The 18,158-nt window shown below is 39.8% G+C and overlaps 1 protein-coding gene across 1 annotated transcript in view; it reads left to right on the forward strand.

The window, feature by feature from the left end:
- FAM168B (family with sequence similarity 168 member B) overlaps positions 1-18,158 on the forward strand; it is a 44,226-nt gene that overhangs the window by 6,062 nt on the left and 20,006 nt on the right. Inside the window, exons 2-3 of the mRNA XM_046018461.1 lie at positions 2,307-2,387; positions 9,258-9,341. Coding sequence (XP_045874417.1) covers positions 2,318-2,387; positions 9,258-9,341 — 154 coding nt within the window. The 5' untranslated portion in view covers positions 2,307-2,317. The remainder of the gene's footprint in view (positions 1-2,306; positions 2,388-9,257; positions 9,342-18,158) is intronic.

Genomic DNA, 18,158 nt, shown 5'->3' on the forward strand with positions numbered 1-18,158 from the left:
GGAGAGAGGGAATGTCAGAGATAGTGAGAGGAGAGTATGAGTGGGAAGGAAAGGGAGAGGCAGGCTCCCCGCTGAGCAAGGAGCCCAACATGGGGCTCGATCCCAGGACCCTGGGATCATGCCCAGAGCCCAAAGCAGATGCGCTCTACCGACTGAGCCACCTAGGCACCTCCCCAGTTTGTTTATTCTTAAACTCTGTAGTAAGATATGTAATTGAGTCTCCTGCTTGCTTTCTGTGCCTTGTTTTCTCTCATCTGTATTGTAGACTATGCTGTCCATATGGTAGTCCCTAGGCACATACGACTATTAAATTTAGGTTGAGGCTCAGTTGGAGGACTCTTGATTTCGGGGTCATGAGTTCAAGCCCCACATCGGGTGTAGAGATTACATAATAAATTAATATTAAAAAATTAAGTTGAGGTCAGATAAAATTTAAAAATCAGATCCTTCGCTAACCACATTTTTGGGGTGCTCAGTAGTTACTTTTAGCTAGTGGCTGCCATATTGGAAGGCACAGATAGAGAGCATCTTCGTTGTTGCAGAGAGTACTGTTAGTTAGCACTGATCTAGACTAATCTCTTTAGTTGTAATTGTGGATGTCATGGTAACTTTGGCTTAGAAGTTTTAAAAAAAGACAGTTATTTAAGTAAGAATGGCCTAATCACCAATGTTCCTGATTTATTCCTAATTTAGACTAGAACTTGTTACAAAGGCTAGGGATGTGATTGGGTATTTTCTAATATGTACTGAACTGCTTGATTGTGAATATTTTAAATGAGTCAGGTAAGCTGAGACTTTGAAGTCGTTAATTTTTGCAGTGTGTTTTTGTAATGGAATTTGATACCTGCAGTGTTTGAATGTGTATATGTTTTTAGAAAGTCAGCAGGTCGGGCACCTGGATGGCTCAGTCAGTTGGGTGTCTGCCTTTGGCTCAGGTCATGATCCAGGGGTCCTAGAGTCGAGTATTAAGTAGCAAGCTTGCTTCTTGCTCTGTCTGTCTCTCTCTGTCATGAATAAATAAATAAAATCTTTTTTAAAAACAAAAAGTCAGTTACCTGCATCTTTTTTGTGCCAGGTACTGTTACTGGTGCTAGAGATACTATAGTAAATAGGAACAAGTCCCTGTTCCCTGTCTGCCACAGGCTACTTTCTAGTGGGGGATGTGGTGAGGGAGGTAGACACTAAATAAGTACATATGTGTACATTTTGTTTATTTTTAATTTTTAATTTTATTTTTTAAGTAGGTTCCATGCTGTGCATGGGACCCATTGTGGAGCTTGAACTCATGACTGTGAGAGCAAGACCTGAGCCACCCAGGCACCCCTCTTTATTTTTAGATTTAAATAGACTTTTTTAGAGCAGTTTTAGGTTCACAGAAAAAAAATGAGCAGAAGGCACAGAGTTCCCATGTTACCTGTTGCCTGCTATCCCCCTATCCTGTACTGTTTTTATATTTAAATTTAAGATCCCCTTCATCCTTACTACCACCTAAGTCAGTGAGGAATATAGGTGAGGAATATAGAGTAGTCTTAATTAAACATACTTTCGTAATACATTCGTTGACAGAATTCAGAGGAGCTTGCTGGAGATGAGAATCATTTTTCTGTTGGGGAAGGGGTAAAATGATGCTTGTGACTGTGCAAGCTCTTGAACTTTTCAGGAAAAAAAAAGATGATAAAAAACATTGTCTTTTAAAGAAAATAGATACATATTTAACAAAGGTTATTTAAAAAATAGAGAAAAGCATAAAAAGAACACTAAACCTACCCTATCTGGAGATCATCTCTGTTCACATTTTTATATTCTCCCAGATTTTTTCTGTTTGTGCTGGAAGTGCACATGCCTGTACTACATGTAGGTGCAGATTTAGGATCATACTGCATAATGCAGCATTGTTCTTTTCCTTTTGTCACATAACATATCAGTCATGTTTTTAAGCACTTTAAAAAGTATCTGTGTAATATTTCATATTCTGCATAGGTCTGGTTTCCTTAACTGTTCTTTGTTATAAGGACATTTAGATCATAACATTTTTTTTCACTGTTTTAAGCAGGGACATAGAGAACACATTTTCCCTTAGCTTCTGATGGACTGAAGAAGTTGGAAAGATTACAGTGTTTAGGTGGGCTTTCATCAGGACTTCTGGCCTGCCTTTTCTGTGTTGGTTGGCAGCAGCATGAAGTGCCTTGTTTTTCATCAACTAGAGAAGGGACTCTTGCTGCCTGCTCTTTTGTAGGTGATATTGGAGAAAAACCGGAGAATAAAAGTGCTTGGCTAAATGACTTTTTTTTTTTTTTCCTTTTTAGTTCTTGAAATCATGAATCCTGTTTATAGCCCTGGTTCTTCCGGGGTTCCCTATGCAAATGCCAAAGGAATTGGTTATCCAGGTAAGCACGTAAAACTTTGTTTCATTATTGAAGTTTGAACACTTGGTAAATTTCCTTGTTGCTCAGAATGCTTTCAATTGACAAACCTAGCTCAAAGTGATCTATGCAAAGAAGAAAATGTTTTGGGTCATGGAACTGAAAAATCAAGAGCTAGGACTGGCTTTGGTCAAAGCTTGATCTGGTAGCTCCAGCAGTTGGACTAGGATCTAGTTTCTACCTCCTAGGCTCAGGTTCACTTCCTCAGGATTGGCTCAGTGTTGGTCACAGGTTGCATGTCTCTCCGTTGTGGTCTCTGTGGTGTTCAGCAGCCACCCCCCCAGTAGTACCTTAGCTATGACCCTCTATCTCTGCTCTATAGGAAGCCCCCTTGGGGCTTCTTGTTCTCTAATCAGACCAATCCTGGGATATGTTCTGATTGTACTCTGCTTCCATCCCAGGGCCGGGGGGTGGGGGGGGGTTTCCTAATTAATTTAGACCTGAGCCACTTTTCCTCCTTATTGGAGTCAGCTAGTAGAACATGGGCTGTGAGGGAGGGGGAAAAGGAACTGGTTGTTTGAAAATAGCAAGTGGACATCCTAATTGGTGACATCCAACAAGGAGTAATTATTTGTAATGGTACAGTTTTATTGTGGATTTTTGTTTTCCGTACGTTTTAGTAACCCACATGGGGAGAGAAAGTGAGGCCTTAGGCCCTTGTGAGTCTGGGGCTTGGAGGTGGGGCCCGTCATCAATCTGGTTCCTCCAGCGGATGATACTCCCAGGGAAGAGTTAGAGTAAAAAAATCCATTCACTGGTTCCACAAGACAATTTTGTCTCTGCTTGGGATCTATAGGAAGGGAAGATCTTTCCTAAGCCTTTGTACCCAGTCAGGAATGTTGGAGGCTGTACTTTGTATTACTTGTACTTAACTGGGGTTGGGGGGGGGGGGCTGGGGGGGTGGAGGGCAGTCCATAATTTTTAAGAAACTAACATAAAAAGTAGTCTGCAGCCTGCATTACCCCCAGTGCCTGAGAGCAGCAAAAGCAGAACTGCTATGGAGGCACATGTTCTCATTCCAGGTTGTGTGGGTTTCCCACAAAATTATTATAAAACATGTGACTTCTTTATCACATAAGAGTTACCAGTCATGACCGATTTCAGGAATAGAATATCAGATACCACATCATACAAGTTTTAGAGTAATTGAAGATCTAAAAGAAATAAGACTGTAAGAGGGGAACAAGACACTGGGGGAAAAAAGAATGAACTGGAATTTAAAGAACTGAAAAAGCAATGCATTTGAACAAAATTCAGGTTAAATTGTAGCTAAAACACTGCTAAGTGGGAGAACAGGGCTGCAGAATAAGGAAAGAGGGGCCAGTAGGAGACCAGTTAAGAAATCGAGATGTCAGAAGAATTGGGGAGAATTAAGAGCTCCAGAAGGAGTGAATACTGAATAGAGAGACAAGAATAGGAGTGACGGAATTTTCCAGAATAATTTAGTAGTGAGACCTATTGTCTTTAAACAGAATGCCAAGTAGCTTTCTGAGAATCCTGATTGGATCTAGAGCAAGGGAAATAGGCAAAACCCGATGGTATTAGTTTTACCTGATAGTTTAATAAATCAGTGACTGTCATACTCCAGTTCTATGCATTGTGTCTAAATTTTGTTCCAGTCCTTTGGTTGGTCAGAAGCAGGGTTGACAAACTTTATGTAAAGGTCCAGGTGTAGTATATATTTCAGGCTTTGTGGGCCATAGTGTCTCTGTTGCAACTCCTCAGTTCTGCTTTTCCAGAACTGAAGCAGCTGTAGATAATACTGTGTGTGTGTATTAACACTGAAAATAGCCTCAGTAAGTTGATTTGTTTTCCCCCAAGCAATAGTAGTGACTTTTCAAATACTTTTTTTCTGCACTCTTCTCTCATGGGACTCCATTTATAGGTATGTTAAACCATTTTACTCTATCTCACATCTGTTGCATCCTTTTTTGTATTTTACATTATTTTCTCCTGTGAGTTTTAATGTGAATATTTTGTACTGATCTGCTTCCATTTCACCAACCCTGCTAATTTTTCTCTAATTTGCTAAAAACCCATTTATTGAATCTTTTCATCTACTCCATTTTTTTCCTCCAACATACTAAGTTATTTTAAAGACTTTGTTGGTTGAGGCTGTCTGTGAATTACATGTGGGTTTGTTTCTGTTGTCAGTTTGTCTTTTGTTTTTCAATTATGCAGTTCTGTCTCTTGTCATGCCTAGTGTTTTTTCATTGAATGTAATATACAGTACATTAAAAATTGTGGCTCCAGTTGATGTCTTCCCTTTGAGGTAGATAGCATGCTGATTAGCTTTTTTTTTTTAAACTGAGCTTTTTTGAGGTATGATTGACAAGTAAAAATTATATATATTTAGGTTGTACAGTATGTTTTTTTGTTTTGTTTTAAGATATATTTGTCAGAGAGCAAGCACAAGCAGGGGGAGCGGAGCAACAGGTGGAGGAAGAAGAGGGCTTCCCGCTGAGCAGGGAGCCTGATGTGGGACTCAATCCCAGGACCCTAGGATCATGACCTGAGCTGAAGGCAGACACTTAATTGCTGAGACAGCCAGGTGTCCCAATATGGTTTTTTTTTTTTTAAGGTGTATGTAATGACTTAATATATGTATACACTGTGAAATGATTACCACAATTGAGTATACTCAAATACTGTCAAATTTGGGAATTAGAATTTCAACACATAAATTTTGAAGGAGACACAAATACTCAGTTCATATCATGCCCTCACTCCAGTTGGTAATGGACACTGAGATGAAATTAGGGAAGTAGGCATTTTGGGGGAACATTTGTGAAAGGTCTAATGAAGACGATGCAGAATCAGGTAGAGGGGAGCCTCAGGACTGTGCTGAATTCTTAGCTCATGGGGGAGCTGTGAGGGAAGAACTGGAAGTTAAAGGAGGCCCTCATTAGGCAGAAGTGGCCTTTGGAGGCACCGCTGCCAGAGGCTGGCAGTCCATGTACTTACTGCTCGTGGCTGAATAATTGCTTCTTTTCTGGAATGGAGATTCAGGTGGTGGTGATGTTCGCTTTGCTTTGTCAACTCAGTATATCCTAGAAACCATTCCATGTCCGTTTACAAAGGTTTGCCTTGTTGTTGTTGTTATTGTTGTTGTTTTTGCAGAGTACTGCTGTGTCACCTGCAACTTGTGGGGTTTCCATAGTTTATTCAACCAATTCTTTGGGTAGATGTGCTGTTTGAAGTATTTTGATATTCCAGTAATATTACAGCATATGTTGATTGTGGATGTTATCTTCAGAGTAGATTCCTTGAGATGGGATTGTTGGGTGAGAGTATAAATGCATACCTAATTTTTTTTTTAAAAGATTTTATTTATTTATTTGACAGACAGAGATCACAAGTAGGCAGAGAGGCAGGCAGAGAGAGAGAGGAGGAAGCAGGCTCCCCACTGAGCAGAGAGTCCGATGTGGAGATTGATCCTGGGACCATGACCTGAGTTGAAGGCAGAGGCTTCAACACACTGAACCACCCAGGTGCCCTGCATACGTAATTTTTAAGATGCTTCTGATTTTTCCTCCAAAGGATTTTTACTGTTTTGTATTCCTACCAGAAGTGTGTGAGGCAATGGTTTCCCCACAGTCTTGCCAACAAAGTGTGTTTTCAGCTTTTGGAGTTTTACCAGTCTCATGTTAGAAATGGGATAGGTGTAGTGGTAGTTAGCAATTCTGTCCAGATCTCTACTGAAAAATTTTTTTTTTTTAGTTTTAAGAATTACTTATACTATTAAATTTTCGTATTTTGTATAGTATTTTTTGTTAATGTAATTTGCAAGCATTTTTTCTTTTTTTTTTTTTTTTTTTTTTTACTTAGCTTATGGTATCTTTTGCTCTGAAGTTTTTATTTTCATGAAGTAATAACTCTCATAAAAGTGGTTAGGATTTGGGGTCACTTATAGTCTCTTACAAGAGGGGAGTCTGGGCAGTGTAGTTTCTAGCATTCCAGTGTTTCTGTCCCAGAAGGGAGCTAGACCAGATGTTGAAGGAAACAGTCCATAGGAGTACTTGCTGTGAGGGGCATTTTTAGGAACACGGTGGTGTGGCCAGAAAGATTGACTGGGATAGGAAGGAACAGTGCTTCTCAACTTTGATGATTGGAGCCCTGCAGGTTGGAATTTTCTAGAAAAATGAAGAAGCAGAAGATGATACAACCAAGACTAGTTAAAACAGTGTTTGTGGGGGTCCAGAGAGGTAGTTCTTTCAGAGGTTTCCATGTAGGGGTTTTGTATGGCCAAGATGGAAGGTCAACTGTGCTGGGGTTCTGGGTCAGTGTGGCAGTGTATGTGTGGGATTGGGTGGTGTGCAAGGGTGGTATACTTCTATGCGTAGGGATAGAAGTAGCAGAGGATGTCCTGTTTTTGGTGGTTAATTATGCTGTTTTAAATACTTGTTATGTTGCTTTTCTCTTTCATTTTATAGCATGTTTAACTCACTGTTAGAAGGTGAAGATAGGAAGGGCCAAGCAAACATAATAATAGTGTTCCAGGAACTCTTAGACACAAGATAACTACAGAAGCAGACAATGCTGCTGGAGGATTTATTGGTAGACTTTATGGAGAGATGAGGTCATTTGGATTTTGAGGGAATTGTTGCAGAAGCCTATAAGATATGATCTAGGTCAGTAGTATTTTAAACTTTGTTTTTAACAGTGCAACCTTAGAAAAGATTTGTTAGTGGTTCCTTAGTACTAAGATGAGTTACAGCATCTCCCAGGGTGAGTTTCCGGCAGGCTCCAGAGCCTGCTTGTCCTCCTGCTGCTCACAGTTGAGGCCTCTAAGGAAATGCTTAGGATTCATTGAACACAGATTGAAAACCACCTTCCTGGTCTTTTAAAAAAAGCCATTTTAGGTCCCATGGAATCACGTGGAATCTGTCCTTGATGTCCAAAATGAGGGAATCTGGTGAGTATTTGATCCCCTCAAACTGTTTTCTAAGTAATTGGGCAAACAGGAAAATGATAATCTAGGAAGGAAACTCCAAATAGCTTCTGCTTAGGTAGGGGAGGATCATTTTTGAGAAAGAGGAAAGCAACTCTGAAGCAGAGGATTTGTATATGAAGTGAGAACTGGGCACTTGCAAGTAGAGATTCCTTGGGAGCAGTGGGACTGAACTTCTGTCCCTGCCCTTGGAAGAGACCTTGGAAACTAAGGACAGCTGGATCAGGAGGTACAGCAGCGCAAGGGCATGCAGCCTGTGCTGGGGACTGCGGGGGTTCCTGTAAGGCGCTGTATCCAAAATCTTCATCAATGATATTCAGATCCACAAAGATTACCTTTGGAATTCTACTCTGAACTCTACTCAGTTTTCTCCTTTATGTTATCCTACTACCCTTATGTTTTTTTTTTCACTTTGGTTACTCAACCACCACAGTACCTTAGATATCCCTGGGAGACACTTTTCTCTGAGTCTCAACAGTGTCTTTCATTTGAAGTCTGCCTTTCCATTTCAGCTTTATTTACAGGTGAGGGGAAGGAGAGATGGAGAAGTTAACAGCTTTTCACAACTAGTTTGTGACAGTAGTAAAGACTAAGGAATGTGGGTCATCTTTGTTGGTTCTTTGCCCTGAATATAAGGAAGGAGATTCTAATGGTCCAGCTGTCACATGAATGGAGCATTTTGAACTGTGAACCAAATAGGTTCACCCAGATAGGTCTAGGGAACCTTACAGGGGTCCTTAGGCTCTCAGGAGGCCAAAAGCAGGTAATTGAGGCCCCTTTGCTGGTGGATGCCTGGTAGCCAGAATTTTGACTGCAATGCTGTTTTACTTGATGTTTTTGTTGTAGTCACATTTGATGTTTTTGTTTTAGTAGTGGTTATGGTTTAGTGTTACTAAGGCGTCTCATTTATACTAATAAAGATTAGGTTGCTTGCAAGTGGTTTGTGAGATTGGATTTTTCCCATTTCCGTGTGTCAGTGTGCCAGTTAACAGCCCCCTCACCACCTCACCACACAGTTTCCTAGCATTCTTATTACTGTTGCTAAGTAATAAATTTTGTGATGAAAATCTATGGTAAAACTGCCAGAAGTATTAGGAGTTTTCTGACTTCAGCTTAGGTTTGATTTTTTGTTTTGTTCTATTTTTTGGCATTCTGACTCAGTTTTCTGCTAAATTTTTTCAATTGCCTTTACTTACAGGTTTAAAAGACTTAATTATGTTTGTGTCCCATTCCAGCTTTTTAAAATTTAAATTCAAGTTAGTTATCCTATGGTATATTATTAGTTTCATGGTAGAGTTTAGTGACTCATTGGTTGCAAAAAACACCTAGTGCTCATTACATCACGTGCCCTCCTTAATGCCTATCACCCAGTTAGGCCACCCTCCCATGCACCTCCCTTCCAGCAACCTTCAGTTTGTTCCCTGTAGTTAAGAGTCTCTTATGGTTTGCCTCTCTCTGTTTTTATCTTATTTTATTTTTCCTTTGTTTCCCTTTATGTTCATCTGTTTTGTTTCTTAAATTCCACATGTGAATGAAATCACGTGGTATTTGTCTTTCTCTGGCTGACTTACTTTGCTTAGCATAATACCAACTACAACGTTCCATGCACATTGTTGCAAATGGTAAGATTTCATTCTTTTTTATGGCTCAGTAGTATTCCTTTGTGTATATATACCACATCTTTATCCATTCATCTGTAAATGGACATCTGTGACCCATCCCAGTTCTGAGGAAAGGAGACAACTAGTGACAAACTGTTGAGCTCCTTCAGTCAGTCTGGTGTTTGATGAAAAGGTAAGAATGACTGGGTCTGTAGGAGCCATGGTTGTAAAATTATGTTACTCCTTCAGGTGGTGATATCCCATTGTTCTGTTTTTCTCCAGCTGGTTTCCCCATGGGCTATGCAGCTGCAGCTCCTGCCTACTCCCCCAACATGTACCCTGGAGCGAATCCTACCTTCCAAACAGGTATGCAGCCTATGTGTGCTGGCTGATGTAAGTGCTTTGTCCATGTGGCTTGGGAGAATGTAAAGTGGGTAGGTTTTGAGAAGTGTGGTTATAGAATTAGGATTTGGGTTGAATTGATTTCTTGGTTTGCAAGTTCAGGCTTGTTGATGAGTGTGATAAAAACGTTATTCTTACTGCATGTAAAACTTTAGACACTGCATTTCTGATTTTCTTCCATAACACAGATCTTTATTCTAATACGTCATTATAGGTAACTAGTGTCAGGACATATATTTATGAAACAGTGTTGATTACTAGAAACTAAAGATCATTTTGCGTAGTTAATAGGTGGTATTTCCATGTTGACAATATTTTTAGAGATGACTGATTTCTCTCCAGTGTTTTAGCACTCTGGTTATAGTTTTACTATTTTTTCTTTCAAGTGTAGTTAATAATGTTACATTAGTTTCAGGTGTACAACACAGTCATCCTACAAATGTTCTTTATGTTCTTCTTACCACAAGTGTAGCTACCATCTGTCACCAGACGACCCTATTACAATACCATTTACTGTGTTCTCTACACTGTCCCTTTTATAGTTTTAAAACAAAGTCTTATTTCATATGCATGAGATTATTTTTAGATTTTAGAAATCAGTGATACAGTTCAAAGTTAACTTGGTTCGGGTCTGAACTTTGTAAAGGGAGTGATACTTTCCTCTGTGAGCTTGTACTCTGGTGGGAGCTTGTTCGAGGGTTCACTCACTGACACTGGACTTTGTGATTCTTCTGTAGCAGTGGTGGCCCACAGTGACCTGAAGTCTTGGCCTCATAGATCTGCTGGTGTGCTTCACTTTTTTCAGCAACCCCTGAGAACCCCTCGCCTCATACAGTTAACTTTGACGGAAAAGTAGATAAGAGTAGTGTCCCTTTCCTGAATTCTCCCCGTTTTGTCAATCATAAAATTCTTCTGTGACTCTTCTGTCCTTTCTCCTGTTTCTATTCCTACTCTGACTGCATTTGTGCAGCTTGTAGCTCACGTGCAGACAAAGACCTTGGCTTGCTCATCCTGCTCCCAAGCTTTTCTCCTTTGATTCGTGTTCCATGCTTGCTTACACCAGAGTAATGTTCTCAGGTGAAGGTTTCCTGTGACTGTAAAGGCAAGACTCTTAACTTTAAATCTCTGGTTCTTGCCAATTGGCCTGTTCTTTCCAAAATGGTTTTTGCTTTGTGTTTTTGTTAGCTTTTACTTAACGTTTTTTCTCTCCCACCTGGCCGAGAGTACCTGCTACTTTGCTGCCTATGTTTTGGGATCAATTAAGGAACTCCTTTCCCTGGTACCAGCAATATTATGTTACTACTCACTGGACTCCTTAACAGCTAAATGGTGTCTCCTTTTGTAAAACTTCTCAGGTTTAACTTTTTAAAAGTAGTTCTCTTGAGGCATAGATGACAGTAAATTATACGTGTTTAAAGTATATAGTTTGATAATTTTTGATATAATGTATATCACTCTCACAGTTGGGAGTGAATATAACTCTCACTAAAAGTTTTCTCCTCACCCTTTGTGATTTCTACCAGGATCCAGAAAATCACTGATCTGTTTTCTCTCCTATAGATTGCCTTATTTTCTAAAATTTTATATAAATGAATCATATGGAATGTACTGTTTTCTTTTTCTTTTTTGGATTGCTTTCATTCAACGTAATTAAAATCCATGTTGTAGTGTTTATCAGTAATTGTTTCCTTTTTATTGTTGGATTCCATTGTTTGGGAATACCACAGTTTGCTTACCCATTTTCCAGTTAACGTATGGATTATTTGCAGTTTGGGGTTCTTAAAGATGAAACTGCTGTGAATATCTCTGTACAAGTCTGTGTGGATATATGCTTCATTTCTCTTGAGTAAATACAAAGGAGGAGAATGGCTGGTTCTCAAGGCAAGTGAATATTTAACTTTGTAAAAAATTGCCAAACTGTCTTCCAAAATGGTTGTACTGTTTTCTGGTCCCATCCACAGTGTGTGAAAGTTCCAGTTTCTTTACCTCCTTGTCAACACTTGGTATAGTTGTTCTGTTTAATTTTTAGCCATTTGAACTTACCTAATGACTAATAATGTTGAGCATCTTTTCATGTGCTTATTTGCCATCTGTAACATCTTTGGTTAAGTGTGTGCATCTTTATTGTATGTCAGTTTTTGAGTTTGTCTTCTTTTTCTGTTGAGACTTGTTTTACAGGTATATGATTTGCAGCTATTTTCTCCTAGTTTGTTGCTTTTTTTCCATTCTTTTAACAGTGTCTTTAAAAGAGCAGGAGTTTGTATTTTTTAATTTATTCTATATTTTTAAAAGATTATTTGTAAGTAAACTCTACACCCAGCATAGGGCTTGAACTTACAACTCCAAGATCAGGTGTGATTTGCTCTACCGCCTGAGCCAGCCAGGCGCCCCATGAGCAAGAGTTTTTAAATTTAATGGTTTTCAGATTATTGTTTTGTTCATTTATGGGTCATGTGTTTGGTGTCATTTCTAACCCAAATCACAAAGATGGTCTCCTGTTTTCTTCTAGAAGTTTTATAGTTTTAGATTTTACATTTAAGTCTGTTGCCCATTTTGGTTCAGTTTTTGTATACGATGGGAGGAATTTGAAGTTCATTTTTTTGCTTGAGAATTGTTACTTACCATGTTGCAGACCACCATAAAATGGCACATTCTCGAATTTTCCATAATAGTTCATTTGTATTCATTTTCTTCTTGGAGTACACAAGTTAACAGAATTATACTGAAAAGCAGGGTACCTGGGTTGGCACAGTCAGCTAAGCATCCAACTTTTGGTTTTGGCTCAGGTTGTGATCTCAGGATTGTGGGATCAAGCCCTGTATCAGGCTCTGTGCTCAGCACAGGGTCTGCTTGTGATTCTCTCCTCTCCTGCTGTCCTGCCCTCCTCCCTGACACATGCTCACATGTTCTCTCTCTCTCTTTCTCTCTCTCTCAAGTAAATAAATCTTTAAAAAAAAAAACAAAAAAACACAAAACTTACTTTTTATTCTTTTACAAAAGAGCCTCAGACTTCTTGGAGGCTGGTGAAGTTGTTCTCCTTTCCCAGAGTATACAGTGCTCTCCCAAGAGGAAACTTGGAGTTTTTAGGTCTGGTTAGCTTCCTACTTTGGGGCCCCTCAGGCCAACCTGAAGAACTGATGTCATCCATCTTCTCTTTGGGAGATGGGTCCTTTCTTGCTACTTTTCCAAGACTGCCCAGCAGTTGCTGTTGTAACCAAGAAGCTAGTGGCAGGTGGGAGTAATAGGATTTTCGGGGATTGTGGCTGCCATGAGGGCCTGCCTTGTTCAAAGGGGCATCTGCTGATAGATGGCAGAGAGAGTTGTCAGCTGCGAAACTGCTGGCCCAGGATTGTCAAAACCCTCTTATTTTTAGGGAAAGCTGATAATAAAGATGTCTGTGAAATTTGTAAATGACAAGCTGAGAATAAAAAATAATCCAGGAAGGGCGCCTGGGTGGCTCAGTGGGTTAAGCCGCTGCCTTCGGCTCAGGTCATGATCTCAGGGTCCTGGGATCGAGTCCCGCATCGGGCTCTCTGCTCAGCGGAGAGCCTGCTTCCCTTCCTCTCTCTCTGCCTGCCTCTCTGTGATTTCTCTCTGTCAAATAAATAAATAAAATCTTTAAAAAAAAAAATAATCCAGGAAGAGGCTGGGGATAAGATGTATATAAAATTTGCAAATGAGAAAATGAGAGCACTTTGAAGGTTCCACCAACATCCCCAGTTCTTTTAGCCACCTAATTTGAGCCACTGCTGTGCTCCCCATCTTTTTCTGGGATCTGCTCAATGTTTCATATTGTGAATTTTAAAATTTTCTTTTTTAATGGGCCTTTCATCTTATCTGATGAACAAGTCAGAGTTGTCACTATAAAAAAGTTAAAAAGAAGTTTGTCTCCATTTCTGATGCTTTCTCAATCTGCCTTCTGGTTCTCTTAGCACCAGATTTGTGGACAAAGCTGTTGTGTAGTACAGGTGGTATGTTCGTGGAGGTTAGCTTTTGAGGCACTTTGGCAATGTCCATGAACATACCACTCTTCTAAATGTGACACAGAACCTTGTGATGAGATGTCATGTCTTTTGCTGAAAGATTCCATTACTCTGATGGGGGTATCATTCATTTCATCCTCATGAGCAAGTATAATAGGTTGAGTACCTGTTCAGCCAGAGTTGGCTGTCTCCTTTTGGAATCAGCAATTTGTTGGAAAGAGTTTGGGGTGTGGAGTTTGCTAGATCGTGGCTGTGTCACTCCTGGGTAAGTTATTTTATTTCATTTTTGGCATTTGTATAATGAATTAACATATCCCCCTGACTGTGTTATTGAGAATGCTGGCAGGCAGCATACAAACAGTCAGGCTCCCATGGCCCTGAGGCTGCACATTCAGGCTTCTCTTCTACTCCCATTTACCGTCTCTATAGTAATATTTGCAATAATCCTCTGAAGTCTTCAAGAAAACATTCAGTTCTTTGTAGTAAATTATTTAAGAAGTGACTTAAACACTAGATTAACATACGTTTTGAGGGTGGGTATTTATAAAATTCCAGTTAACATACAATGTAATACCAGTTTCAGGTGTAGAATTTAGTGATTCATCACCTACATACAACACCCAGTGCTTCAACACAAGTACCTTCCTTCAAACTCATGAACTATTTAACCTGTCCCCCTTACCCACCAGCATACATTTTAAAGGGAGAAAAATGTTGCCAAGAGTGATGAAATAGCTTCCTTGGTTTTTGCCATGCAGGGCTGGATGGAGAATAAATTAGGGAAGATTTGAATTATGTCCATGAAGTAAAACCCCAGGTTTGTTTAAAAAATAAACTCCACTTATGGCAACCACATAGGAGAGAAAAGCCTTAGAATGTTACCAGGTTGTGGGGTCATGGGATCTGCTTTCTCTTGTTTAAATTAAGGGTTTACATGAGGCACCTAAGTGGCTTGGTGGGTTAAGCCTCTGCCTTCGGCTCAGGTCATAATCTCAAGGTCCTGGGACCAAGCCCCACATTGGGCTCTCTGCTCAGCAGGGAGCCTGCTTCTCCCTGCCTGCATCTCTGCCTACTTGTGATCTCTCTCTCTCTCTGTCAAATAAATAAATAAAATCTTTAAAAATAAATAAAGGGTTCACATCCATATAGTTTAAAGGTAACCTCACTCCTTCCCATCCCTGTTACTGTGACCCTGTGAACATTCTTTAGTGAATTTGAGACTATTTTCTTTTGCGACTGCTTTGTCTTCCCTGGACCCAGTATCCTAGATTACACCTTACCTTGGGATCATTCTTTCCAACATCTCAGGGATTTCTTAAATCTTTTCCTTCTGTTTGATTCCTTGTCTTTCTTAGTTTACCTTTTGGGTTTTGTGGAGGATCTCCTTCAGTAGTTTCCCAGTAGTATGGGAGAGTCATAATTTCATGTGTGGAAACATTTTGTTTTGCACTCATACTTCTGTAGTTTAGTTATAGAAGTCTAGGCTAGCAATTATTTCCCTCCAGAGTTTTGAGGACATTGCTTAATTGTTTTCCAGCTTCCATTGTTGCTGCTGAGAATTGTGATACTTTGCTGATGCTTGATTGACTGTAACCTGGGTTTCTTTCTGGTAATTTGGTATTTTTGTCTCCAGTGTTTTGAAATTTCTTGATGCCGTGTCTTGGTGCAGGTCTTTCCTTCTCAAATACACTTTATGTTCTGAATTCTCTTTTTTCTTTTCAAATATTTTTAAATATGTATTTTTAAGTTTTTATTTAAGTAGTCTCTACATCCAACATGGGGCTTGAACTCATGACCTTGAGATCAAGAATTGCATGCCTGGTACCCCTAGCGTTCTGAATTTTTTGTCTTACGCTGAGAAACTTATATACAATCTTGTGCCATATAGAGTACTTTTGGAGGATATGATCTATTTGAATATAAAAAGCTTTTGGCATCACATAATTAGCAGTCTAAGAACAGTGGCCCTAGGGGCGCCTAGGTGGCTCAGTGGGTTAAAGGCTCTGCCTTCGGCTCAGGTTATGATCCCAGGGTTCTGGGATCGAGCCCTGCATCGGGCTGTCTACTCAGCCAGGAGCCTGCTTCCCTCTCTCTCTCTCTCTCTCTCTCTGCCTGCCTCTCTGCCTACTTGTGATCTCTCTCTCTGTCGAATAAATAAATAAAATCTTAAAAAAAAAAAAAAAGAACAGTGGCCCTAGACATGAATTTTTCCCTGAGAGGAAGTCAACCAGCGATGCCTCACTTTTTTGGTGAGAGGGAAAGGAGAAAGGTTCCAATCATTTTGTTGTCTATGTTGCATTGGTGTGAATGGTCTTTTTAGGAAAGGACAATCTGGAAAGCTATTACTGTTTTTAAAAGACCATATAGTCAGTGTGTGTGTGTGTGTATGCGTTTATTTATTATTATTTGAGAGAGCATGCGAAAGAGCATGAGTCGAGGGAGAGGCAGACTTCCCAGTGAGCAGGGATCCTAATGTAGGGCTCTATCTCAGGACCCAGAGATCATGGCCTGAGCCAAAGGCTGACGTTTAGCCACTTGAGCCACCCAGGCACCCCTATATTTGTTTCTGTATTGTGAATGGCCGATAAGTCTAAAAATTATTATTATTATTATTTTTAAGATTTTATTTATTTATTTGACAAAGATCACAAGTAGGCAGAGAGGCAGGCACAGAGAGAGGGGAGGAAGCAGGCTCCCCGCTGAGCAGAGAGCCCGATGCGGGGCTTGATCCCAGGACCCTGGGATCATGACCTGAACCAAAGGCAGACGCTTTAATACGCTGAGCCATCTAGGCGCCCCTAAAAATTATTTTAGAGAGGCCATGTCAGTTTTGGATACTATGAGAGGTGTGTGTATGTATTTTAAGTTTCCTTTTGAGGTTCTCCCGTGTGATACATTGGAGCTAGTGCTATCTAAAACAAAAAAAGGAAGGTCTCTGGCAAACACAATCAGTTTTAAGTGACTTGGGAACATATTTGTTTCCTTGAAACTGGTTTGTCTTATTGGTTAGAAAGTACCTATACAAGAAAACATAATAAACTTTCTGGTTAGTATTAGGATGTAGCTCAAAGTTATAAAAATAGGCAGTAAGATAGCTTATGTTAAAAATCATTGCTGGGGAGTGTGGGTGGCGTGGTCTATTTTTTCTGTTTTCTGTTAGCGTGGTAATCTCAGGATCATGAGATGGAGCTCCATGTCCGGTAGGCTCTGTGCTTAGCACAGAGTCTGCTTAAGATTCTTCCTGTGCCTTTTCCTCTTCCCCGCCCCCCCGCCCTAATACTACCTCTCTCTCGAAAATAAATAAGTAAATCTTACTAAAAAAATCATTGCTGTCATTAGTAGAAATAATGGGTGACTGTTTTTCCAACAATTTTTATTGTGAGAATTTTCAGTATAAAGAGAAACTGAAAAAAATTCACAGTGAACATCTACAGGTAGACTGTCAAGATTCTACAATTAAACTTTTTTTTTTTTTTTTTTGGAAGAGCATGCTCGAGAGTTAAGTGGGGAGGGAGAGAGAATACAATCTTAAGCAGGCTCCATGCCTAGTGCAGAGCCCCCACACAGGGCTCAATCTCGACCTTGAGCTCATGACCTGAGCTGAAATCAAGAGTCAGATGCTTAAATGACTTAGCCCTGTGAGCTCCCCTACAGTTAAACCTTTTAAATCTTTTATTTTTTTTAATGTTTTATTTAAATAATTTCTACCCCCCCCCCCCCCATGTGGGGCTTCAGCTCTTGACCCTAGCTCGAGTCATGTGCTCCACCAACAGCCAGGCAGTCACCCCTAAAATCAACTTTGAAAATTAACTTTTACTTGTATCACATATGTGTACCTGCAGTCCATCTTGTTTTTTGAGGTTACTTTGAAACCACAGTAAGTTGGGACACTAATAACACTTAATCCCATTTGGTTCAGTGTACATACCATTGCTATTTGTAGTTGTATTTTAGTTTTTTTTTTTTTTTTTAGGTGAAATTTACATATGAGATGCATACATTTTAAGTGTGCCATTCGGTTGCATTCTGACAGGTGCATGCACATAGTATCTTCTTGGAATCATCGTCTTCAATAAAGCATACATATGAGGCAGGTGTTACATGACATCTTCAGATGATTAAGACACCTAGGGCCAGCTGGAGAGATTTCTGCAGCAGTAGGCCTTGGGCCTCCATTAGAAATGAAACTCATTGTAGATTGACCATTCATTGGTTGTGAGTGAAGGGCTTCACCTTTTTTAGTGGATGTGGTTGATCAAAACAGTGCTTCTGAATCAGAGACTCTCTCTGTGGATGACTATATTCCTAGATCATCCGTGTTTTGGTTTTATACTGTGTTAGTGGAGGCTTGTTCCGGTTGACAGCTCCCATTTCGTATGCAGTCCAAGCTCCAAGGTCTTTCTGCAGTTTGAATAGTGACAAAATGGTCTTGGACTTTCTTATTAAGAATACTGATAGGCTTTTTAGAAGTTTGTGTTCTCCAGGTCATGAATATGTTGTTTGTTTATTTTCATTTCTTGAGCAGCTTGTTTTTCTAAATCAGGTTATGATATTGGGATCAGTGAGTTGCTGGTGCATGGTGGGCATACTTGTGACCAGTCATCAGGTGATGGGAAGCACTACACCGAGCAGATGGCTATTTATTGTTTTTACTTACGGTTAACCTGGCAGTTAAAATGAATTTCAGAATAATAATAAAATAAATAATAAATAATAAAAATAAAACCTGGAAGGATCTTTTCACTCTTAAAACAGAAAGTAGCTGAGCCTGGGAGTTGCCTCGTTTGGACAAAGGAAG

This window comes from Meles meles, chromosome 9 (assembly GCF_922984935.1).
Source record: "Meles meles chromosome 9, mMelMel3.1 paternal haplotype, whole genome shotgun sequence".
NCBI classification, from domain to species: Eukaryota; Metazoa; Chordata; class Mammalia; order Carnivora; family Mustelidae; genus Meles; species Meles meles.